We start from the raw sequence: 26961 nt of genomic DNA, 5'->3' as shown, positions 1-26961 counted from the left end.
CTGGTTGTTCTTGCAGAAGACCTGGGTTTGAATCCCAGCACCCACATGGCAGCTAACAACTGTCTGTAACTCCAGTCTCAGGGGATCCAACAGCCCCTTCTGACCACTGCGGGCATTGCAAGACACAGGTGCACTTACCTACATGCAGGCAATACATGCATACACATAAAATAAAAATAATGAATAAAATATTTTTTTACATCCCAGTAAGATTTTATAGATCTAGACACATTTATTTTAAATGTGTAGAAAGACAAAGGAAGTAGCAGTGAAGAACTAGGCAGGAAGGCTCAGCTTAACTAGTTTGTCATTCTGTAGCTACCATAATGAAGGTTGGAGGGTGTCGGCAGGAAGGAAGATACAATGAAACAGAGACCCCAGAAAGAGGTCTACACAAATATGCCAGTATTGGCAAGATGAAGAAGCCATCCAAGGTGGAAAAGATAGCCTGTTCAGTAAAGGGAATCAGAACTGGATAGACTAGACTACAAACCGTGGACTCACCTAAGTGTCACACTTTATTCAAAAATTAACTCACTGCATCACTAAGCTAAATGTAAAACTTAAACCATAAATCTTTTAGGAAAATAAAAACATAGGAAATTATCCTCAGGATCTAGATCTATATAAATAGTTCTTAAACTTTATATAAAAAGCATAATCTATAAAAGGAAAAATTGAAAAACTGGATGTTATCAAAGTTAAGCACTTAGGTCTGTGAAAAGCCCTACTAAGAAGACAAAAAAGAAACCTACAGGCTTTGCATTTGCATTTGCAAAGCATACATCCAACAAAGAACTGGTATCTAGAATAGCTCATAAGATTCATTAATAAAATGGGCAGTCCATGCAGGGCTTTCATGCCACTGACATGTACACTGCAAGCAGACAAATTGCCTCATCAAGGTGACTTGGTGGACCCTGGAGATGATCGAGCCCTGCACGCTGCAATACAAGTTCCTGGAGCCAGTTCTGCCTCTGGGCAAGGACATTCAGGTCCCTGTGAAGGTGGAGTCATGTGGCCCAGATTTATGCTACTCAACTGTCCATTCCCAAAGCCCTGGTGGCCCATTACAAGAAACACATGACTGAGGCTTAGAAGGAGATCAAAGACACCTCCATCCAGGATGAACAGCCCCCTCTGGTAGCTGATCCCCCTCACTGCATGTCCAAAGTGGATGCGCTGGTTCCCACCAGTGCTCACTACCAGAAATCCTACCAATAAGCCCATTATGTTTGAACAATACAGTGTGAGATTTTAATGGTTAAAAAAGAAGGAAAGGAGGGAGGGAGGGAGGGAGGGAGGGAGGGAGAAGGAAGGACCGATCAATGGTAAAATAAATGATCCAATTAGAAAAAGTCCAAATGGAGTATGGTGCTGGCACTCAAGCTTCCAGCTTGCATTCATCCCTCCATAGCAGAGTGAACCCCAACTGTAGCTGTAACCATTCAATCTCAGTCATGGGCTCAGGAGTCCTTCAGAGAGGTGACTTGGTCCTTGCCTACTGGAAGCCTCCCTTCTCTAATGGGAAATCATTTCTCTGTCAGCTCAGATTTCTCCCCTTTCCCTTCTGTTATTCAAAAAAAAAAATTTTTTTTTTTTTTGGTTTTTTTGAGACAGGGTCTCCCTGTAGCCCTAGCAGTCCTGGAACTTGCTATGTAGACCAGGCTGGACTCACAGACATCCACCTGCCTCTGCCTCCTGAATGCTGAATTAAAGGCATGTGCAACCACATTCTGCTCTTATCCAAACTTTTTTTGAAGGGAATTTGCCATGTTCCGCTTGTGCGATAATTATGTTTTCTTGTCTACTTGATTGTCAGGTCCCTGAAGCCAAGATGCAAGCCTTCTTAAGTCTCAGTTTTCCCGCTTTCACCAGGGAGCCTTAACTGGAAAAGGGTTTTGCACAGCATCTGTCAAATGTGTTACTGGATGCTTTTAGGATTCTGCTATAAAATAAGCAGGCCTAAGGAACTTTATGAAGTTACCACCCAAAGAAGTAACCATGCCTCTAAAAGGAGGAAGAATGGATGTGGAAAGCATTGACCCCTTCAGTGAGATGGAATATATTACTGTGGGTGATACCATGTCATTGACCCTCTAATGAGGCAGTAAAGCAAAAACAGGCAGATGCTACCTGAAGAATCCAAAGAAATATCAGTTTATTCTCAGTTGACAAGGATCTTTAAAGGTAAAACTTATGTAAACCTGAATCAAGGGAAGGAAGGGCATATGACAAAACAAACTGAGACAAAGCCTTCATCCCTAGTAGCCAGAGAAAAAGGAAGTGAACCAGGAAGCTACTGTAGAATGGTAGGTGGTCCCATCCCACATTCCAGTGTGCAACCCAAACCCCAGGATAAATGTGAGCTCCCAACACAAGAAGAAAGAAGCTAGATATGGCTCCACGGATGTTACCATAGGTAATTAGCAGTTTTCACACTGCCCATTTCTATGATGCAGCAAAACTAAATTTTAAGAAAGACAATGAAACACACCACCGATTCCTCAAAGGGTCGCCTTTCAAGTTAAATCTCTACCCAAGAGAACATTTTGATACTAATCCCTATGTCATGAAGAAACCTTTTACCCCCCAATTTAAGATGAAGAGCAGAAGGTCTGGAGAAACGGCTGAGCAGTTAACAATGCTGACTGCTTTTGCAAAGGACCTGGGTTTTGTTCTCAGCACCCGCATGATCGCTAACAGCCTTCCCTAAGTCTAGTTTCAGGGTATCTAATGGGGATCTGATTCCCTCTTCTGGCCTCCACAGGCACTGCACATATGTGGTACACTTAAATACATTCAAGCAAAACCCTCACACACATTTTTTAAAAGAAGAAATTACTGTCGGTGCTGTTTTAGCTCTCATCTGGCAACAAGGCACTGAACCTGAAGAGCTGTGAGATGGCCTCAGCACAGCTACAGAAGGCAATTTGTTTTCTAGATCCTGACAACCAGTAGTTCATTAGAATACAAAATGTTACGGGATGGATAATTCCCATAAGCATTAAAAATATTAAAAGAAATTCAAACCTGCAACTCTAATGTTCTTTCTGGTTTTGGTACTATTATTTTTATTCCTATTATTCGCTAAGAATTTTTTTTAATTTAATGCTCAAATAACATGAGTTGCTGTTTCAACAAAGAAGATATACGTGTGGTTAATGGCCAGGTGAGAGTCAACAGCATCAAGGAAAGTAAGATGCTAATGCATGAAAGAAATAAAATGTAATGGGGGAGAGAAAATGACATTTGGCCCATAAATTTCATACCTAGGCATTTACTACAACGAAATAAAGACATGTGTTCCCACTGCGACCTGAACCAGAATGTTAGAGCAACTTTATCAAAATCTGAAACAACCCAGATATTCCACAGTAGTTGAACAACTAAACAAACCATGGTTCACCCATGTCCTGGAATACTACTCTGCAATAAAAAGGAACACACCATTGAAAAATACAACCATAATACCATATGAGACCTGAAGAATCTCCAAAGAATTCTGATTAGGAACAAAAAGCCAATTACCAAAGGTTATAGACAGTGATTCCACTTACATGACACTCTTCAAATCGTGAGAACAAGGAATAAAAACTCTTAATGGTTGCCGAAGAATGAAGAGAGGGTTATCATGAGGATTTTTGTGGCGACAGACATGTTCTGTGGCTTGACTGTGTGAATGTCCGTATTGGGACCATGAAATTGTGCTGTAGTTTTGTAACGTGATCCCATTAAAGGAAAATTGTTCTGTTTCCATTCTTACAACTGCATATGAATCTAATTTTGTCTCAGAGTGAAAATCTGAGCCTTTAAAATGTATCTTGTAGGTCATTTCTTAACTCAGTGATTTAAAAGCATGTCATCCTTACTTGTATGCTGTGCTCTGTCTTCAAACTCTCCAACCCTTGTTCTTTTTCCAACTAGTCTATGGTAGGCACATGGGTAGACAGGTGGGTGAGTAGATAGCTTAGACCGTGCAATTACAGATTTGTTTTCCAGGAAAAGCATGGTAGGACACGTCAGAACGTGTATTCACTGTTGGGTTTTCTGGTGTTTCAATGCCCTCATCTGCAGCAACATTCATAGCAGTTCATATTCTGTCTCATCTCCAGGGAAGCCACTAGTGAAAACATCAAGAATGACTGTGGTCAACACAGAGAAGCCTGCAGTCACAGTGGATATTGGTGGTACCATCAGAACAGTGCGTGGAGTGAATGTGACCATTAACTGCCAAGTGGCGGGTGAGAAATTCATTCCTGAGTTCATTTGTACTGATGGAGCTTTGCGCAAGGTTGGGAGATGGAAATACAAATCAGATATAAATTCTCCTCTCAGGGATTGGGTGCTAGGAGGAAAGCTGAGCATGAACCTAAGTCAGAAAGTGCAAGTGCATTGGAAATTTAAAGGAGGAAAAGTTAATTCTGCCCAAGGCAGATGGGCTGAAAGAGACATTGAGGTTTTTCATTATTTTTGTTAGACAAATCACAGTTGTATACATTTATGGGGTATAGTGTGAGCTATGTAGTGTAGAATGATTAAATCAAGCTAATTAACATATTCATTATTTACTTATTTACCCACTGAAGCATTTTTGGTTTTCTTTGTTTGTTCTTTTGGGGCAGTCCTGTTGTATAGAGGGGGCTGGCTTAAAGTTCACTGTGTAGCTCAAATTGGTTTCAAACCCACATCTTTCTGCAGCAGCTTCCCAAGTGCAAAGATTACAGCTGTGTGCTATCATGCTAGGCTGCTTTGTTCTGGTTTGTTTGTTTCCTTGCTTGCGTTGTTCTGTTTTTTTAATCTTGGTTTTCTATACTGACAGACTATGATCATTCAAAGATGGGGCAAGGGTGTTCCAGGTAGTCAAAAGAGTGTGGAAAATTTCCTAGAAGCGGGAAAACCTTAGACTGTACCTGGAAGAGTGTGATGTTTAATCTGGGTGTGGGGGCCTTACATCTTCATAAAGTGCATGGTGAATGGACCACAAGACACTTTGGATGCCTGACCAAGGAGCAGAGTCAAAGGCAGATAGAAAACCACGCATTTCTCTGGGTTGGAGAAATTGCTCAGAGGGTAAAAGCACTTGCTATGCGAGCAAAAGGACCTGAGTTTGAATCCCAAGCACCCATATAAAAAACAGGCATGGCTGTATGTGCCTATAAGCATAGCATTGGGAGACAGACAGTTGGATCTAGGAGTTCATTAGCCAACCTAGCAAAAATGGAGAGCTTCAGGTTTAGTGAGAGACCCTGTCTCAAAAGTAAGGTGGAGAGCAATACAGGAAGATACCCAATGGCCCTCTTCTGGCTTCTGCATGTGTGCACCGGGTACACACACACACACACACACACACACACACACACACACGCGCAATACAATTTCTTTCTTGAGTGTCTTAAAGTTAAAAGCAAAATCAAGAAAGAAATTGAGGAAGACACTAGGAAATGGAATGGCCTCCCATACTCACAGATTAGAAGAATTATTGTGAAAATGGCCATCCTACCAAAAGCAATCTACAAATTCAGTACAATCCCAATCAAAATTATGGGGCCATTTTTTATAAAAATAGAAAAAAATCTTAGCATTTACATGGATGCACAAAAGACCAAAGATAGCAAAATAATCCTAAATGAGAAGAACACTTCTAGAAGTATCACCATATCTGATTTCAGTCTATGCTATACTACCGAGCATAATAAAAACAGCATGGTACTGGCACAAAAACATACACTGATTGACCAATGGAATAGAATTGGGAACCCAAACACCTACAGTCACCTGATTTTTTTTTTTTTTACGAAGATGCCAAAAATGTGCATTGGAGAAAGATGGCCTCTTCAAGAAACAGTACTGGAAAAACTGGATATCAACATGTAAAAGAACGGAACTAGACAATTGTTTCTCACCCTGCACAAAATTCAAATCCAAATGGATCAAGGACCTCAACGTAAGACCAGATACTTTGAAACCACTGGAGGAAAAAGTAGGGAGTACACTTCAACATTATAGGCAGAAGCCAAGGACTTTCTGAGTAGGATTCTGATAGTGCAGGAGATGATACCAACAATTGAAAAATAGGATCTCATGAAGCCAAAAAGCCTCTGTATAGTGAAAGAAACTATAAATCCCATGAAGAGGTAGCCACATGTTTACCAGCTATTCCTCTGAGGATTAGTACTACAGTACACAAAGAAATAAAAAACTACACATCAAGAAAGCAACCCAATAAAAAAAATGGGCCATGGATCTGAGCAGAGAGTTCTCAAAACTAAAACTACAGATGCCTAATAAACACTTTAAAAAGTGTTCCACATTATTAGCCATGGGGGAAATGCAAATTAAAACTGCTTTGAGCTCCTAACTCACCCCAGTCAGAATGACTATCATCAAGAAATCAAATGACACCAAATCCCGGTAAAGATGTGGGGAAAGGGGGTGTAGCCACTATGGAAATCAGGGTGGAGGTTTTTCAAAGAACTAGAAGCAGAACTACCATATAGCCCAGTTATACCACCCCTGGGCATATACTCAAAGGACGGTTTGTCTTACTACAGAGATTCTTGCTCAACCATATACATTGCTGATGTATTCACAAAAGCCAGGAAATGAAATGAGTCTAGGTGTCTATGTGGCACATATACACAATGGAGTTTTCTTCCACTGTAAAGAAAAATTAAGTTGTAAATTTTTCAGATAATGGATGGAACTAGAAAAATTATACTGAGCAAGGTAACCCAGGCTCAGAAAGATAAATGTCATATGTTTCTTTCATATGTAGATCCCAGCTTTAGAGCTTCAGATTCATGTGTTTAACCTGGTGTACCTGTCAGAATAAGGAAACCAAAAAAGGGACCACTGGGTGAGAGATGCCTTATAGGAGAGAGGATGGCAGAATGTGGGTGATATGAAAACAGAAAGGGGAAATTGGGTGATGGAATGCTTAAGCAAGGACGGGGTGGCAGCTGTGGGAGACAAGAGGGGAGGGAAGGGGGTTAGTCATACTACTTTTACTTTGTAAGCCAATTTAAATAGATAAATTGAGGGGCTAGAGAGATGGCTCAGAAGTTAAGAGCACTTGCTACTCTTGTAAAGGACCCAAGTTCAGTTCTTAATACCCACATGGTGGCTAACAACTATCAGTGACTCCAGTTCTAGGAAATCCAACACCCTTTTCTGGCCTCCATGGACACAAAGGCACACATATTGTATACACACATACATGCAGGAAAACACTCATATACATAAAATAAAAATAAATCTTTATATACACATACACACACACATATATATATATAGAGAGAGAGAGAGAGAGAGAATGAGAATGAATGAATGAATGAATGAATGAATGAATGAATGAATGAATGAATTATAGGGGAGCATTTCTGGTAATGCTGTTGCTGAATGCCAAGAGTTACTAAAACAACAAAAAAGAAAACCCAGTGCCAGATGTGCAATACCTCCTTACAAGTTGTTGGTCAGGGAGGCCTGGAGGCCCCCAGAACAACGCAGCTCTTGCCATTCTTCATGACTGCCCACAAGAACAGCTGATAGGACCCTATTGCTGAAAACAGCACACACCTTGGTCACAAGATGCACAGAAATTAAGCTGAAACTCACCTAGAAGCATGCTCCTTCATACTGCTAGAAAATGCTATCTTGGCTGCTGAGGGAGAAAAGTTTTTCCTAATTATGAACCTGATGGTTCATAATACATAGCAACCTGTCAGACAAGATGTGCCCACTTGTGCAATAATGGCACAGTTGTTGTGGGGTAACAAACTAATTTCTAATGGGATTAGAGACCCCATCCACAAGAGAGAATTCATACCTAAGACTGTAAACTCAGTCAAATACCAATAGCTGAGGAGGACTTGGGCTGTAGGGGTGAACTTACTACTGTTGTTTAGCTAAATTGCCACGGCACCAAGCTGGATTCTAAATATTTGTGTTTATGCCCATAGAAAAATGCTAGCTCCAGTCAGAGGAGCTGAGACTAAGTGATGGCTGGATGCTTAGCCCTAAACAGGCAATTTATACCAGCCCTCTTCTAATGCTCAGGGATAGTGCAGGAAGGAGGGTGGAAAGAATATAAGAGCCAGAACATAGGGTGATGGGCTATGATACCGTCTTCTGGGCATAGAATAGCAATGTAGTCATGTCCTCACAGCAGCTGTGGCTGCCTATAACAGGCTTACATGAGCCACGCCCATCAGCAGTCAATCATGGATCAAGGAAGGTCTCACAGGGCCCTACCCCCTCCAGCCTGAACTATTGACTACTGATGGATTCTGAGGGAGGAATACATTGTCTTCAGCTGTGTGTCCCTGAGGAGTTCACCAGGCTCCCAGGATAGTTCCGAACCTCAGGTCACAGAGATAATCCTGGTTAACCTCGGTGGATCTCAAAAAGCCAACTAAACAAAAAGAGATCAATGCCAAAAAGGGGTTATTGGAGGAGGGTAATAGAGATTAAAAGGAAATAGAGAGGGTGGTTACTGTGATCATAATGTACTTTATGCATGTATAAAATTGTCAAAGAACAAATTCAATAAAAACAGGCTGGCCTCGATCTCACAAAGATCCACCCACCTCTGCCTCCCGAGTGCTGGGATTAGAGGCATGCACCACCACGCTTGACATAAAATTTATTTTTAATAAAAGAAACAAACCAACCATGCTTTCTGGAAGGCATCATTGTGGTTCCGAGGGGAAGGGACTGGGAATGAACTCCAGACAGTGATGGTGAAAACACCTGAGAAAGGGCAGAGGCAAGACCAAGGACATCTGCAGCCCATTCAAAGCTCAAAGGTGTGGGAGTCATTAAAGACAGCTGGTGCTGATAGGGCTAGTGATACAGACATTGTCCTACAGTAGGCCTTGCAGGGATCAACAAAACACAGGGAGTCTCAAGAAAGTGAGGAATGGGGCAATAGATACAGAAATTCTGAGTAATTTGTCCCACCGTGAATCAAGGAATAAACGGTTCTTGTGTCAGTGGGCAGCTCCAGTCTCCTGATGTCTATTCTCATCAGACACACCCTTCTATGACATATCCATACCCAACTTGGGGTCCCCAATTATGCCCTGTCTGCAGAATGAACAAGCAATAAGATAGTCTGCTTTGAGAGTGTCTTCCTCTTAGAAGGTCTACCTGGATTTGCACTTCATAATGTCAGAAAGGAGGACAAACAGCTTTACCCTAAGGCATACATTTTCCAAGGGAGAGCCAGAGCTGATTTTTCTCTGAAATGGAATAGCTTCATGATGCCTGGACTGTAAACCTTTGCAGTTGTTCAGTTAGTATCTCCTCTGTAAAGGTTCCCTTGTAAAAGGTGCATCCAGTCTCACCAATAAAGCCTTCTAGAATCAAATCCCTTCAGGCTTATGCAGCTAGATGGGAAAGAAACGATAGCAAGCGTTCTCATGAATGCACTGCCCCTCCATGCAGGCAGTATGGTGGCCTTGCTGTGGACAGGCCAGGTCACTCTAAGCACAGACCTCAGAGAGAAGACAGATCCTGTGTGCTCTTGCTAAGTGCGGATGTTGGTAGAAGGAGAGACTACTGTAAGGCAGACAGCAAAACACAGAATCAAAAGGGATTGGGGAAGCCAGACACCAAGTAGGGAAGAATTTAGAGAACCTAGGACTTAAAAGTGTGTTTTGGCTTACCTTACATGACACCAGACCCTGTCCCTTGAATTCATACAGAAAATCATTTTGGGACTTTTGCCCAACTAAGACGTTATAGTTAGGTTGGTTTTGGTTCCCTCGTACGGAAGCCGGGTTGGTTTTGGTTCCATACCAGCCAGTCAGTGTCCTCCCTATCACTCTCCATCTTACTTTTTAAGACAGAGTCCCTCACTGAAACAAGGTTGTTGGCCAGCCAGCTTAGACGAAACATTATAATTTTTATTTTTTACCCATAAAACCACTTGTATTAATCGTGATTAACTAAAACTAAATCTCTCTTTGTGTGTCTGTCAACGTGCCTATCATTAAATAAGCTACTTATTCAAAGTGGTTGAGGAGAATCCCGATTTTAATGACATAGTGTATTAGGAATTTTTCTGTTGTTGCTGTGGTAAAACACCACGACAAAGGCAACGTATAGAAGGAAGAGTTTATTGAGTAGAGAGAGAGACTGGAAATGAGACAAGGCTAAAGCCGGCCCCCAGTGATGCAATTCCTCCAGCATAGCCACACCACCTAAAGGCTCCATGATCCCCCCAAACAACACCATCAACTGGGGACCACGTATTCAAATACTTGGAGCCTATGGGGGACATTCTCATTCAACCACCTCACTTAGTGAACTGAGTGGGGAGTCTTCCAGCCCGAGTTCTGACAACACTGCTGACTATGGTGTGGGACAGGGAGCCACTTTCACTTGACTGCTTAAGTGGCTCTTCTGGCTCTCTCCTGCTCCTAATCATCCCCACACATCACTAGTCAGGGGCTTAAATGGCCTTCTGATTGACTGGTAAAATTCACAAAGCTCCAGTAACTTCTCCAGTGACTGGCAATGTTCTTGCTTGAGAACTAACAACCCAGGTTCTGGTAATAGGCAACTAAATAACTCCTAAGAACTGCTTAGGAGGGACTCTCTGTTGGGGTCATTTGCATTATTCATTGAATAATTATTTTCTGATCCAGATTAGATCAGAGAACTCCTAATCCAATCATGTATAGATGGTAAGATAAACTTTCCAGGGAGCGCACAATTTTAGAAGAGAATTTATGAAATACAAAATTATACAGAATGATATAAAGATATAATCATTATTTTCTTCTGTTTTTGGAGTAAAATTTTGGAGTGTTTTAGAAAAATAAAGAGGCCAAAAAGAAAAGAAAATTATTTCTACAAATTCCCACTCTCCAAACTTAGCGTAAGTCCTTAATCACTCCATTTCATCCTGTTTTCTTTCCACTCCCTAGTTACCACTGTCTATCATGAGCCTAATTTCAGTGGATATATGAAATCTATATAAAGAGCATTTCATGCTTTATCTAGACTACCTGACCTCCTCACTCATTGGAGCCATTAGCAGTTTCTCATTAAAGATCTATTCTCACATAGTGCTTTCAACTTCTAAAGCAGCCTCACAAATTCTTCCCAGCCCTTAAGTATTAAGCATTGACTATGACTGTTTTCTTTCTTTCTTCCTTTAAAAGTGAGCCAACACACTCTTTCATCTTCATATTTGCTCTCTGTATGGTAAGAGTTCAGAAAACTGAGTAGAAGATCAAAGATCAAGGGAGGGCAGAGCACGTAAATGGCCTGAGGTCTGAAGAGCTGCATTACAGTGTGTGGGGCACAGCTGGTGGTGGCAGAGATGAAGCAGGTACATGAGACCAGGAAGTGGAAGCAGGCCGGGGCTAGATCTCACAGGGTCTGATAGATTGTGATCTAGTTTAGGTTTTTAATATTAAGACCAAGGGATGCTTTTGAGGGACTTTGAAGATGAAATCAGTAGGATTGCAAGTTTAAACAAGAACGGTTCAGGAGCCAACCAGGTGGTGTTTGAGTTAGGATAGGTTAGACTCTAGTATCAAGTAGCACCCCCGTGCCCCCAATGTGTAAATGGCTCAAACCCAGTGGATTAATGGGGCTTTCTTAAGAATTTAGCTAGAATAATGACAGCATGCAAGTTCAAACCAGATAAAATCCCAGCATAGATGTAGGAAAGTGAGTAAGAAACCCCAGCTCTACCTGCAGAACTGTCAATGGCAATGGCTGCTGGGAGGGGGCGTCGGCCTCCTTCAAGGGTGGCACCCTGTAGGTTAGCCAGGCCCCAGTGGACGGACCCACACTGAAGGACATTTGGGGACACAAATTAGACAGCACAGTACATCAAATTGAGTGGGGGGCAGCAAGTAGAGGTGCGGATAGGGAAGGGGATCTAACCATCAAAATACAATGTATGAAAATTACAAAAATTCAATTAAAATTTTTAACAAAGAAAAGAATCCAGCTAGACAGTATCTGCCCCACTGTGTCATTCAGGGTCACAGAGTGCTTGGGCCTTTGTTATGTTGAACTTTAAGGTCTCTCTGGGAGTGATCTCTAGCCTGTGAACTAACCAGAGTAAGAAGTGTGATGGATGGCTGGGAAGGCTCTTGAGGGCCATGTCTAGAAGCAGCCAACATCAATGCTTCCCACTTACCTTAGTCCCATGGCCACTTACAACTCCAGGGATGCTGGAAATATCCTCCCTGGGTACTCGGGGGGAAAAGAAGAAAACACATTTCTTTGACTGACTGCCAGATGGAGAAAGGTGGCAAGGAGGCTAAAGCCTCTTGTCCTCAGAACAGTTGCCAACGCTGACATTTGAGTCACTGTATCCGTTCTCCTTTCTTACATCAAACCACCCCCTCATAGATACATACCCTATGAAGGTTCAAGAACTTACCATGTAAAAATACACCTTTTGATGCCCAACCTCAAGATGCTGACAAGCTGCCATGGTGCGAGTAGCCTTCCAAACATAACAAATCGTCCAGTTAGCAAGAATATCCTGTCTGGCCTATTTAACAGGGAAAAGGGATATTATAGCATCACACTTCCTGGCAGCACAGTGGAGATTAAAGGCACTAATCCTTATAATCAGATCTTATTACAAGCCATTCTGACTAGACCCATTTATTGATCCTTCCAAGCAACAGGGAGAACATTGTGTCGTTGGTAAGATACTCCACAGGAGGATAAAGAAGACACAGGCTAGTTTGCTTTCCCTTTTTAGACAGAAATAATAACCAGGAATCCAGTGTGGTGCCTGGTTCATAGCTAAGTTCCAGACTTCATTCTGTGGTAGACCATTTTCTGTCATTTCTCAGATGGTTCTCTCTGTAGAATGTGCTGGCATGTTATAATAGATGAAGGAAAAATCTCCACAACCTGACTGAACATCCCAGTAACAGGAAACTAGTAGACCAGCACCAGTAGATTCTAGAAGCCTCCCTCTTGACAACAGTCTAGGTGTTACAATGGCAGGAGAAAGGATCTGACAGTTTAGAAATGACTTCAGATTTCCCTGAATATAGTGGTATAGCCAGGGGCTGCGGGTGTACTTGTTGAGATGGGGATTCTCGGCCTGGAAGAAGTCTCCAGCTAGTACTCCACCCTGCCATTGGTGGATTACTGACTGGCTGAGGGATGAGAAGCAACAGGGACCAAGGACTCTGCTCCCACCATTCAGGAACCCAAACTAACGTGATAATAGGTATAGTTCTTCTTCTACTGGGGGGGGGGTGTGTGTGTATGTGCGTGATATGCATGTATGTAAATACAAGTTTGCATGTACATGGGCTCAGGCATGTGTGCAGGTACATGTGCACATATGTGCACATGCATTTGGAAGCTAAAAGTTGATGTTGGGTGTCTTCCTCAATCACTCTCTGCCTATGTACTGAAGGATCTCTTCTGAACTTGGAGCTTGTCAGTTTGGCTAGTTGAGGTGGCCAGCTTGTGCTGAAGATCCTTAACTCTGGGGTTACAGGCAGGTTTCCAAATGTACCCCATCATTTATGTGGGTGCTGGGTTCCAAACTCCAGTCTCAGACTGAGCAAGTACTTTACCCACTGAGCCACTCAACCCCAGATTTCTTAATCTCTTTGAGCTCTGTTTTTTTTTTTTTTTTTGTCTTCTATATAAAGGAGTTGCTAATAGTACGAGGTCATTATGTTAAATAAACGTTTACATCTCTGTAATGTTCAGCTTGTAGCAAATGACTATTGAGTATTATTTCTCCCTTGAATGTGTTGGGCTGTTTTTTGCCTGGCCCATTTATTACACTTCTGATGTCAAGGTTCTCTGAACATCTGGATTAGGCAAGTGTATCTGAAATCTTTCCAGATCCTATGTCTGTAATGTCAGAACCAGTTATGGAAGGCCTGCCTATCATTCCAGATATCTTCATAGTGTCATTCTCTGCCTAACACCCATAGTCCCAACTGAGAATTCCCCAAATATGGCATTCCGACAATGCAGGCCTCTGCTAGAGTGGGCCTAAGAAAGATTTGCCAATAAACATACCAGAGCATGGCTCCGTGTAATTTTCTTCTCCTTTGGAGTGCTGTTATTTTTGTGGTTGCAGACTACAAGTGGCTTCTGTCTATCTGCCACTATCCGGAACATTTCCATTTCTCCCATAAAGTCTCTGCTCTCACCAGAGATATTCAGACATTGAGTACACTCAGTCTTGATCTCTCAAAGACCCACAATAATACAGGAACAGAAAAGGTTATCAGTTCCTGAAGAAGTGGGAGGTAACTCACGGATCCCTCTCTACCATTGACTTCTCTGTCTTCTCCTCCTTTCCCTCCTCCCTCTGTCACTCCATTTTGTATCTCCTCTGCATCTCTTGGCATCTAGCTGAACTGCAGGGCATCGTGCTACATGAATGCCAGTATTCACACAGATAGACCCACAAGTGTTGCCTCTGGAAACACCTGTTCTAGGTGCCATCTGAGCACAGTCATGGAGCGTGCTCACTGACCCCCTGTTCACCTAGGCAGCACCCTCTGCATAGAACTAAAGGCCCATTTCATCCAGTTTTCTTACTCTGTGTTTCTCTACAACAGCCCATAGGTCCCACCAAGGACCAAAGGAAGATGCCAGTACTGCATGGGCTGTGGGAGAGGTTCACTGAAGAGGGGATAAACCCCTGTAGAAATAGTTTATAAGACCTTATTTTTCCCAGTGCTTCTGGGAGAGAAATGAATGGGAGGCTTTAATCTTCAACTTATTTTTCAGAGGCTTTCCAATTAATACTGTGGAATTTTTTTAATGTAGAAATCTGAGCTTGGGGTCCATGTCCAAGCTGGCCTGGGTAGATGTCCCAGTGCTCTTGCTCCCTAGTGACACCAGAATGAAAACTCAACTTGCCTCACCTGCATCTTTTCTCAAGGTGTGTTTAGAGATGCTGACAGCCTCCCTCTCATGCAGTCAAGCATCAAGTCTCCTACCATTTGAGCTGAATCGATGCATGCCTCTCCCTGGCAAGGCTGCAGTATCCACATCTCTACTTCCTTTCGTTAACCCTGCTCTCCCTAGGCAATTTCAAGGGCAAATAACTCATGCACCAGTAACTCCTTAAAGATTGTAGTACCCCCCAACAGTAAGCTGTCCATTCAAGACAACACTACCTTATCCCAAGGGCAAAATCCAGGCCCAGATCTGGGAAACCACTTGACTAAAAATCTGGGTCTTTGGCTTTTCTTGGCATTGACCCCATTTTCTAGTATTTGACATTCTAAACATTACTTGCATGCCTGCTGAAGAGTTCTATGGGCCGGGGAGCAGGCTGGGTGGTACAAAAGATGAAGTTTTTTGCTGCCTGAAAACCTGTAAGTCAGCAGCCCAAAATTTCAGTCTCCCACTTCCCTCAAAGCCTGGCCTCTGTTGGAGACTCTGTGAAAACTCTTTCCTCAGACTCTGCCTACCAGCGCACCAAAAATAAAGAAACTTCCTCAGGGGTCTAGGTTGTCCCGAAAGCACAGAGACTGACTTCTACCGTACCCACCCTATGTCAGTCTCCCTGATTCTCTCACAGACAAAACAAAATAAAAATGGATTGTGGGAGGGCAGAATACTCAGCTTTGGTCCATTTTCTCAAAGGCTACTCATGCTACCACTTTGAAGTCCCTTGTTTTGAAAAGATACACTTCTGTCTTAATCACACTTTTGTCATTGTAGCAAAACACTCCAGAAAATCAACTCATAGAAAGTTTATAAGGTTTCAGTCCATGATTAATTGACCTAGAAAATACAATGAAATAACAGATCATAGGATGAAGATGTGGAACAATAAAGTCATTTACTTCATGGCCAGCAAAAGTGTAAAGAGGAACCTGGGGCGGGGGTCTCACAATCCCCTTCAAGACTGTGCCCCCAACGACCACCTACTGTGCCCCCTTCTTAGAGATTCTACAAACTTCCAAAACTGCCAACATCAGAACCAAGCCTGGGGACCCTTGGGACTGGGGGAGATACTCAAAATATCAACCATAATGCTAAAGAGATTGCTGAGTGGTTAAGAGCACATACTACTCTTTTCAAAAGACATGAGTTCAGTTCCCAGCACCCAGGTCAGGCAGCTCACAGCAGCCTGTAACTACAGCTCCAGAGGATCTGATGCCTCTGGCCTCCAACGGCAGACATCCCATGTGGAGACACACACACACACACAAAACATAATTTTTTAAAATCCAAATCGTTGCAGCTTCTGAAAATATAATCATGTTTCCTACATAGTGTCAACTCTAGTAAGGATCTAGCAACTTTCATTTATCTAGGTCAAATGTATATTTTGATGTTTATAGCATTTACCGTTGTGTTGAAATATAATATCTATACAGAAAAGAGCACTTATCGAAAGAGTGCCATCTGAACATCCCCACACCCAACCATTTCCAGATCAAAACCCAGCATTGACAGAGACCGAGTCCCTTGGCTCCTCTATCACAAAAACTCTGAATTCATTCTGCCTCCTCAGAGAAACCACTTTCCTGGCTACTAACAACATAAATTAATGCAACTAATTTTTAAGATATTTATTATTTTTATTTTATCTGTATGAGTCTTTTCCCTGCTTGTATGTAAGTGCACCTATGTCATACAGTATCCATGGAGGCCAGAAGAGGGCATCTGATTCCCCTAGAACTGGAATTGCTGACAGTTGCTGTGTGGGTGCTGGGAACCCAACCCAAGTCCTCTGCAAGAATAGCCAGTGCTCTTAACCCCTGAGCCATCTCTCCAGCCCAGTCCTGCTAATTTTTATTTTCTCTTACAGAGATGAAATCAGACAGTATATATTCAATCTTGCTTTTCTCATTCAACATTGTTTCTCTTGTTTAGTTATAGGTCTTTCAATTTCATGGATATATATATATCCATGTTGTCTCCAAAGAATTTGAATATTCTTCTTCTAACTTGGCAAGTGTCCTTTACCAGCTGTGACTGCTTCCTTCTTTTAACTGGCCTCCTTCTCCCTGCCTCCTCTTTGAAAATCTCAAAAGAATCTAGAGACAACTGAGAAGTCCAAGACATTATTTGGTTTGGCTGAAGGATGGCAGAAGACGCCCAAGCAGATGTTTCCTGCAGAGTAGTCCCAGGGAGGGCTGGCCAAGAGGCTGTAAATGTTCTGGGTTCACCTGAATGTTTGTCTGATAAGTTTATTTTTGTCTTCCTAGGTGTGCCTGAAGTGGAAGTCACTTGGTTCAGGAATAAAAGCAAACTGGGTTCCTCCCACCATCTGCACGAGGCCTCATTGCTGCTCACAAACGTGTCCTTCTCCGATCAAGGCCTATACTCCTGCAGGGCAACCAATCTTCATGGAATGCTGACAGAGAACACCCAGCTCCTGATCCTAGGTAAAAACTCCTTAAAGCCATGGCCTCGGTAGGATGACAGGGAGGAACCAACCACACCCCTTGGACCTTCTTTTTCCCTGATTAAGAACATAAAAGAGGAGCTAAATGGTTAGGAACACTGGCTGCTCTTGCTGAGGACCCGGGTTTGGTTCCCAGCACCCACATGGCGACTAACAGCCATCCACACCCCCAGTTTCAGGGGATTCATCGCCCTCTTCTGGCTTCCATGGGCATTGTGTGACATAGGTGCACTTAAATACATGCAGGCAAATCACTCATATACATAAAGTAAAAATAATAAATAAATATAAAGAAAAGAAAACACAAGGGAGATGCAGCCCCTTCATTCGGTTCTCCCCATCTTCAGCCCTTCCAACAGAGTCTGGGGCCAGCAAAGCTGAGCGTAAACCCTGGATACACCCCTTGCTCACTTATGGCCTTAGACAAGTTATGTATCTTGCTGCATCGTAGACACTATGGTGTCTATGAGAGACAGTCAAGGTGCCAATCAAGGACTGTCCAGTGCAGGGAGTAGTACAGATGTCAAGTAGAGGGAGCAGAAGTGAAGCTACTACTAACTCCCTGCGAGGGTTTTCTTTGAGAAGTCAATGAAAACCATGGCTTACCCTCTCCAGAAAAAATCCTGTTTAAAGTTTTTTCATCTAATTCTAGGAAGTTTTTAGTTTACATAAAATTTCCACGTGCATGTTCCAACCATAATAATTCTTCACTAAAAAGTCTACCATAGGCACTGACATAAAATCAGCATTTACAGATAAGAAAGCTACTGGGCCACTGTCTGCCAGCTGGTATCACCCAGGACAGGACTTGACCATCTCGCAAGCCACAGCCCTTTCTGCCCATCTTCTGCTTTCCTTCCTGCTGAGTCTGGCTATGGGTGGGTGAGATACAGTAAAACAAAGTTTCTGGATGTACCTTTTAAAACAAGCGCTTGCTGGGTATGATAGCACATGCCTTTAATCCCAGCACTCACTGGGGAGGCAGAAGCAGACAGACCTCTGTGAAATCAAGGCCAGACCCATCTTTCTAGTTCCAGGTCAGCTGGAGCTTAACGGAGACCATGTCTCAAAATAAATAATAAATAAGTAGGCAAAGTAATCACTAGAACACCTACACTAATTTTCTCACAAAGAGAAAGCTGTCATTTTAAGGGTGGGAAAAGAAATAATAATTACATGCCACACATACATATATAAATATACATTATGGACTTCCTCAAGGGAAAAATAATTAAATTTATGCTTCACTTTTCATACCCGCAGTTGATGGTATAGCCCTGCTCACTCAGACTTCAGAGGCCCACTGGGGTTTCATCACACTGGTGGTTACATAAACCTCCAGCCATCTTAGGAAGCCACAGAAAATTGACTCAGAAAAAGGATGTTTTGCATTGGGTTTCATCAGCTGAGTCTGGGGTCGTACTAAGTTCCAGTACTCATTGGTGGGGATTTCTCCCTAATGACCCTTCCTTGTTGTCTCTGCTAACAGAGATGAATGTCTAAGATGACTGCTATTGGGGCATCACCAATGAAGTATGTTCTCTGGGCTAATTCTTATTATTTTCCAACTCTAATACAGTATGATCATGAACATGGTGTTCAAAGAGCATGAAACCTTTTCCCAAAAATCACTGTAAGGATGCTTACCTTTAAGGGCTTTTCTTTTTTGAAAATTAGTTATTATTTTAATTTTATGTGTGTAATTATATTGCCTGCATGTGTTTTAAGTGCACCCTTGTCATGCAATGCCTATGGAAGTCAGAAGAAAGTATTGGATCCCCTGGAACTTGAGTTACAGATGGTTGTCAACCACCATATGAGTTCTGGGACTTGAACCTGGGTCCTCTGCAAGAGCAGTCAGTGCTCTTACCTGCTGAGCCATCTCTCCAGCCCCAAGGATTTTCTTTATTAGAAGTCTTGGTTTCTGACCCAACATGAAAGTGGAAATAACATTCTTTTTTCATCAGCAATAATATGGCTTAATTTTTAAAAGGGAAATTTTGTACATAAAACTGAAATTTCATGCTGAGTCCTATGACTTATATGAATGCTCAGCATGAAATGATACAGACTTTCCTTCATTCACTGATGTAGTCATCGAACCCATATTTGTTGTGTTACCTCTAAGCCCAAGTTGAGTAGACACTGGTCAAGTTTTAGGAAAAATATGAGGTGGCATCTGCCCCTCCAGAATTCACAGTTCCACTGGGAAGATCAAATGCACATGCGCAAAAATAAAAAAGGAATTGTCATGGAAACTGTAGTGACATTAGCAACGGTTGACATTTTACCCAAGGAGATAAGATTGCTAAATTGTTTCACATATGAGACTAGCCTCCCCTTTTTGCTTTTAATAAGCACATAAAGGAGGGTAGAAAGACACTTTGAATAAACTTCATTGTCAGTTCCTAAAGGCAGAAGAATAACAGATCCTCACAGATGAGAAAGCTCCAGCTCAGTAGGCTAAGTACTTGCCCATGTTAGTGAATGGCGGGGCCAGAGTTCAAATTGTGGATTCCTGAATCCAAGCACAGTGTTTTCCCGATACCGTATGAAAAGAGTTTTATTTGGCTATTTCTGACATAGATGTATCACTTCAAGTTCACCATTGTTGGCTCTCTGATGGTTTTTGCAGTCAAAGGCAGGAAGGGTAAAGTTGTGTGTCCGGAGTAGAATAGGCCTCATCAGTACTTACTCCTTTACCATTCCTAACAAGTGCCTGATAATGCCTAGCACAAATGGCTCAGTTATAAGAGCAGTATTCCTGCTTTGCACCCACTCCAACGAGGCCCAGAGAAGAGTGGCAGTGGCCCTGGAAGTGGCCGCAGCTGTGCTTCAGCAGACACAGAAGAAGAACAAAGGGATCCTGCTGCTTTTCCTGGAGACTCTAGATCATTCCACCAGTAGGTGCAGTGGGTGCTTGTCTCCAATGAAAATGAGCAACTGTATTTCTCATCTCTTACTTTTTATTATTACTGGTTGCCTTCACCTCCCGTGACTCCAGCCCTGACTCCTTGTATGATTTTGACTGCTATCCCATAGTAATGTCTTCCTACACTTCGTCTGAGTCTTTTTTGAGCGTAAAAATCAGACCTCAAAGTAAATTAACCTCACAACTATATTGTCTTTCACAAAAAAAGAAACACTCATAAAAATTCTTTTAAATAAGAAATTTTGGGAGAGTATTCTATCTGTGGGGACAATTACAAATTGCCTCTAAAGGATGTTATGAGTTTAGTGGAAAATGGGATAAAGACAATCTCATACATGGCATATAGTAAATGGTAAAGTTTTCCTTTTAAAACAAAACTGCCTTATAACATGGTTCAGTTTATCTACAATATTATAAAGACCCAATGGTGGTATGCTTCAAAGTGGTATAAAGTAAGAACTCCTGAAACTCACAGGTCTGGTTCTTATTACAGACCTTATTATTCCAGGCATCAAATATTAAGTTTGAAATTCAGGCTTACCTTCGTAGGTATACCTTCTTTATAGGAAAAATGAGGTTAAGAGTCAGTAGTAGTAACTCCTGTCATGCCTATCACCTCTTTCCCCCTTAACATAGCCTATATGCTCTAACCTCCTGATTCACCATCTGTCTTCTCACAGATCCCCCCCAAGTCCCCACACAGTTGGAAGACATCAGGGCCTTGCTCTCAGCCACTGGACCGAACCTTCCTTCAGTGCTAATGTCTCCTCTGGGAACACAGCTGGTCCTGGATCCTGGGAATTCCGCTCTCCTTGGTGAGTCCAACCCTCTGAAACATTGGGCAAAAATCCAGAGCTGGACAGGATTTATGGATGGGTGACTGCTTGCAGGTGGGAGGGAGGCAACAGTGGGGGGTGGCCAACAGGAAATCACTTAATTGCCTACAGAATCCAGACTCACCAGTGGAAACTTGGCTGACTTTTTCCACATGAGGTGAGTGCTGTTCTCAGTCTGGACTCTCTAGTTTGTCTGGATTCCAATATGGCCCCTCTTGGGCTGATGCCACGGCCCAGACCCTCTCCTTCAGGGGACTCACTGAACTCTGACAAAGGGGCAGCAGTGAGGAACCACTTCTGTGTCTCCTCCCAGTGTATAACGATTTTCCCCAGGAACTCTCCAGCCTCCTTCACTATGCTTGGATTCAGGAACCCACAGACTGAACTAGGGCTCCAAAACAGAGCTCTAATCAGCTTTCAAGGACAAACTACAGTGTTAGCACCCAGAAGCCAGCAATTCTGTCTGGGCCAGCTCTCTGTAAGCAGAGCCGAAAGCCAGCCCAGACAGATTTTCCAAGAAAAACTTTGTCATCAAGCATTGGGGACCTTTACCAAACTATTGCCTACATGACTGGTACCCTCTAGTACCAGGGACTTTTGTAGAGCGTCTAAGGTCAGGGCCCTTCACTCTGGACTCATGGTAATGTCAGGAATCTTCATATGTGGCTACTGGAGACAATCAAGGTCAAGGAAAGGACTTCCTTTTTTCTTCCTGAGGCATGGGAAGAAGGGCTGTGCAGGAATGCGAACGGAACACATCTCTACTCCTTCCTCCTGACTGTTCTGTAGACCTAGGATTTTACTAGTTAGAAAGAAAAACCAAAGTTTTTAACTACTGTTTAATTTTTTTAAGTTTATTTTAATTTTATGTGTATGAGTGTATTGCCTGCATGTATGTGAGTACACCCGTGTCTGCAATGCCTGTGAGGTCAGAAGATGGTGTCGGAAACCCTGGCATTAGAGTTATAGATGGTTGTTAGCTGCCATATGGGTGCTGGGATTTGAACCTAGGTCTTTTACAAGAACAGCCAGTGCTCTTAATCGCTGAGCCATCTCTCCAGCCCCTTACCCACTTTTTTAAAGCCTATAAATGGAGGAATTCTTCACAATGACTCTAATAAAGAGCTTGGTACAGTTGATAATAGTGGCTAGAACCACTCCCTTGGCTCAGAGTTTAAAGTTTCTCTGTGCTTCCACCCACCACCTAGAAAGTATTAAAGATCAGTGGGTTACCAGTCACATTAGTTGTCAGCATGGCCAACGGCCTCATTGAGTTTAGAATCAGAGTACAGAAAGAGTACCTTCAGTTTCCATTATCACTGCAATTAATGAGGAGTCCTCATAGCTTATCTATATATGGAAGGCACTCCTGACTTCTCTATTTCTGGTCTTGGTAAGACACAGATTGAGTTACCAAGTAGCCCTATAATTTGAGTTACCAAGTAGCCCTGTTTCCCATAACATGAAAGGCTTAACCTCGTGTTTTTCCATATCACACTGACCAGGAGTCATACAAGTTTCAAATTGTAGTTCTTTGGCTTACAAATGATAATTATTCCAAACTAAGTATGTGCAGTGTTAATGTCTTTGCTTTAGACTCATTATTATGAGAAAGTATCCTGCTAATTATAGTCCAGTAACTAGCAAGGTATATAGTTACTGGAATATATATATATCATTAATCTTTAAATATAACTCCTTTGGGTTGCGCGGGTATCATTCAATGTGCTAGAAAAGTTCATCTACTCATACTTTTCTGTGATAGCTTTACCTCTTTCTCTCTTATTCTGGGATAATATTTTTGTCTCATTTCAGGCATGGGCAATAAGGATTTATTGTGCTTTCTGCTGCTGCGTTCCACTGCTAGGTTACGATGCTTTGTTACCTTAGACTGGTATTTAAATTGAACAGTTAAGACACCTTAATATCCCAATCTACAGCAAGTCAGTGTTCATAAAGTCTCTGAATGTAACAGCCTTGGCAAAATCACCCCAGCACTGTAGACTAAGGGAGATCTATGCGAAACTGCAGAGAGAAATTAGGGTTAGGCAATGATGTCAAATGTCAGGACTTTGAGAAGTTGGGCTGAAGCAGACCAGAGCCTCTGTGATGCTAGAGAAATGGATGCTGAAAGATGAACGTGATTCAGATAGGCGGAAAAGGGGAGAAATGGACATGCACGGTAAAAAAAAAAAAAAATGCCATGAGTCCTGAAATAAAATGTGCAGGATATGCATCAGTCATCGTTCCAGAAACAGCTGTACAACCCCAGACTGAGCTGGTGATGAGCAGCTAAACTGTGAAACGGCGGGCAATCAAGATAAGGCTCAGCTGGAGTGCGCACTCCATCTTTACCAGGGCCTCACCTCAGCAAGCAGATGCCCTCTTGCCGTCTACAGCTTCCCCGGCTACCGACTCACTCTAGTCTTTTGATCGAGTTGTTCCCAATTGGACAAGATTCCACCTCTGGCTCCTCTAGGCATGCCTTCAGACCATAGCACATGCTCTAAGAGATAGACCAACTGTTATATGTTAGCTTCATAATTTTATGATTCTTAATGCACAAGAATTTTGCGTTACAGTTAAATTGTTGGAAGCCCTTCATATTTTTTAATAATTTTTTATATTTTTTATTTTATTATTTTTATTTAATGTGTATGAATGTATTGCCTGCATGTATGTGAATGCACCCATGTTGTGCAATGCCGTGGAGGTCAGAAGAGAGCTTTGGATTCCCCTAGAACTGGAGTTAAGAATGGTTCGTAGCCACCATGTGGGTGCTGGGAACTGAATAGACCAAGGAGGCAGTTTTGCATTGACTTGCTAAGAAATTAGAACACATTAGAGATGATGTAGGAAATCTAATATTGAGGAAGAATTCATGTACCACTCTGAAGGAATAATTAATGTTATTCTAAGGGTAACAGTCTAGGCCAAAATGAAAATATGTGGTACACGCGATTAAGCGCTCCCCCGATGCCAAAACATCCTGCTTATAATGTTCTCTGTCACTCAGTTCAGGCACTGCCCTGGGATTAATACTAACATCCAAGCTCGGTCCACTTGACACAGTGGGTGAAAGCCATTTACCAACCCCACTGCAGCCAGTAAGTTGTGAGATTCATATTTCTTCGGTGTATGGGGTAGTTGCCCACAACCTGATCACGGTGCTGTAGTGCCATGCAGCTCTGTGGCACGGGAGCACTTGCTCCTAGACTTTGATTATCCTGTTCACTAGAGGAAGGGGAGAAGAGAGATTTGGAGTTTTTTAAGCCATGCATGTCTCAGTGTTAACTCTTACTAAGACTTAAGAGTTAAAATTCTAGAGAGCGAATCTATTCCAGAAATGGACATTTTAGTTATGGGACACATTGGCATTGATTTCACTTCAAGCCACAGCTGCAGCTGATGGAACAGCTGAACACACCCTGTGGGCGTCACTTTCTGTAAATATAAAGTGAAATTGTAGGACTTGAGTCCTTTGCTGCTCTTACACTCTTGACTATGTGGCTTAGGCATAGAAAATGTCCACTGGAGTCTGTCATGCAGAGGACCCAACCCACCTGGAACCGTTGCCCTAGGCAACACAGGCGCTACTTCATTTCTCCCTGTTGATAGCTGTCCTTTCTGCTGAAAGCTCAAAGGTGTGCCATCTTCTCTAGAGGGCAAAGCTAGTCCCGGGCACCTTCACCTTTGGTGGTCCAGCCCTAAAGCCCTACAAGTTCCATTTTCAGAGAAGTGTGTCATGCTTTTTCAAGACAGCTAAACTTTTTTGTGGCTTTCAGTGAACATTTTTCAAAGATTTGTTTACTTATTTTATTAACTATTTATATGTGTGAACACCTGTATGTGGGTATGTGCATGTGAGTGCAAGTACCCTTGGAGACCAGAGGCAATGCATCCCCTGATCCTGATGTGGGTGCTGCGAACCAAACTCAGGTCCTCTGCAAGAGCAGTACATGATCTCAACCACTGAGTTATCTCCCCAACCCTGTGCTTTTGGGGGACATCACCAAGGCCAACAGTATTTACTGATAGGGTCTTAACGTTGATTTTTATTAAATAACTTTTGTTGGAGTTTTTATTTTCATAGCACTATATCTCCATTACAGAACAATTACAACTAGAAGCAAAAAGAAAATAAAAGTTCTATATAATTACATAACCCTGAGATAACCTGTGCAAATACCTTCTTTTTTAAATTTATTTATAATTTTAATTTTATGTGTATGAGTGTATTGCTTGCATGCAGGTAGGTGCACCTGTGTCATGCAGTGCCTGTGGAGGTCAGAAGAGGGCGTCAGATCCTCCGGAACTGGAGTTTTACAGATGGTTGTTAGCCACAAATGTGTGCTGGGAATCAAACCCAGGTCCCCTGCAAGAGCAGCCAGTGCTTTTAACCACTGAGCCATCTCTCCAGCCCAGAAATACCTTTTTCTTAAACATCAATTTAAATATTTTGTACATTTTATCTAAAGTAAAATATAATCTGCACACTGGCTTCTCTTTTTTTTTCTATTTATTTTGAGTATGTGTGTCCACAGCACCCACGTGGAGGTCTGAGGACCTTTTGAGAGTAGGGTCTTGACTTTGACCTTGCTGAGGCAGGGCCTTTCTTCTTCTCCTCTCCTGTGTACTTCACCCCACCCCTTCTGTGAGCTTCCCATCTCACAGTAGGAGCTTCCCATCTCACAGTAGGAGCTTCCCATCTCACAGTAGGAGCCTCCCATCTCACAGTAGGAGCCTCCCATCTCACAGTAGGAGCTTCCCATCTCACAGTAGGAGCTTCCCATCTCACAGTAGGAGTCCTGCGATTACAGATACCAGCACCGAATCTGTGGTTTTTGTCTATGTTTTTTGAGAAAGGGTCTCACTCTGAAGCCCTAGCTGGTCTGGAACTTACTATGTAGGCCAAGTTGGCCTTGAACTCAGAGGTCCACCTGCCTCTGAGTGTTGTGATTAAAGTTGTGCACCACCATGCCTGGCCCACATCTGGCTTCTAATTTTTATCACTTGATATCTAAAAACATCTTTCTCTGTCTCTAAAACTTTTCTACGATTTCATTTTTCATGACTGAATTGGCAGAAGATACTGTGTCTTTTTATATCAATTATTTAATGGATTTTTAGGTTCTTTTCCATATTTCACTATTATTTGATAAATAAATAAATAAATATAATTAAGATTCTTACTTGGCCCCCATGTGATCCTGGTTTATGTAGAATCAATTACTAGGAGTAGAACTATTGTGTTTTGGACACTTTAGGTTTCTGTTATATATTGTCAAATCACCTTCCAACCAAGTTTTAGCACTCTTACATGCCCACCAAAACTATGTAAGAGGTCTTATTTCTCAGAAATATTACTGACATGAGTTATGACCAAGAGATTTTACATTTGCCATTTTAGTTAGTAAATACAATGATATGACACAAGAAACATTATAAACACACTTTTTACTCCTTTTGTGATCTTTAAATCTTGGCTTTTAATATATTTGTAAGTCCCTTATGTTTATTTATGACTTAATCATTCACGTTCTTCATTCATTTATAACAGCTGTTTGATCTTTTTATTGATTTATAAGACACATATATTTACATATATATTTAATGTATATTTGACCCTTGGTAGTTGACATGAAATAAATCACATATAGTCTAAAATAGAAATCATAACTACAGTCAACATAATGACCATATTCATCATCATTTCCAAAAGTTACCTTCAGCTGGGTGTGATGGTACAAGTCTTTAGTTCTAGTACTCAAGAGGCAGAGGCAGGCAGACCTGTGAGATTGAGG

At 42.1% G+C, this 26961-nt stretch overlaps 1 protein-coding gene across 9 annotated transcripts in view; it reads left to right on the top strand.

Moving 5' to 3' along the window:
• Adamtsl1 (ADAMTS like 1) overlaps window positions 1–26961 on the top strand; it is a 429521-nt gene that overhangs the window by 366838 nt on the left and 35722 nt on the right. For 5 of the 9 annotated variants that reach the window (XM_008845544.2, XM_029569590.1, XM_029569591.1 and 2 more), the window contains 3 exons: window positions 4116–4244; window positions 17190–17369; window positions 21002–21136. In XM_008845544.2, coding sequence (XP_008843766.1) covers window positions 4116–4244; window positions 17190–17369; window positions 21002–21136 — 444 coding nt within the window. Of the gene's footprint in view, window positions 1–4115; window positions 4245–17189; window positions 17370–21001; window positions 21137–21268; window positions 21315–22972; window positions 23357–24173; window positions 25451–26961 lie in introns of those variants that run through there. The other 4 variants (XM_029569592.1, XM_029569594.1, XM_029569595.1 and 1 more) reach the window with 4 other exon arrangements.

Source organism: Nannospalax galili, unplaced genomic scaffold, assembly GCF_000622305.1.
Source record: "Nannospalax galili isolate Female #2095 unplaced genomic scaffold, S.galili_v1.0 scaffold1082, whole genome shotgun sequence".
Lineage (NCBI taxonomy): Eukaryota > Metazoa > Chordata > Mammalia > Rodentia > Spalacidae > Nannospalax > Nannospalax galili.
Note: the sequence above shows the minus strand (reverse complement) of the source record. Positions and strands in the feature narration are given on the sequence as shown.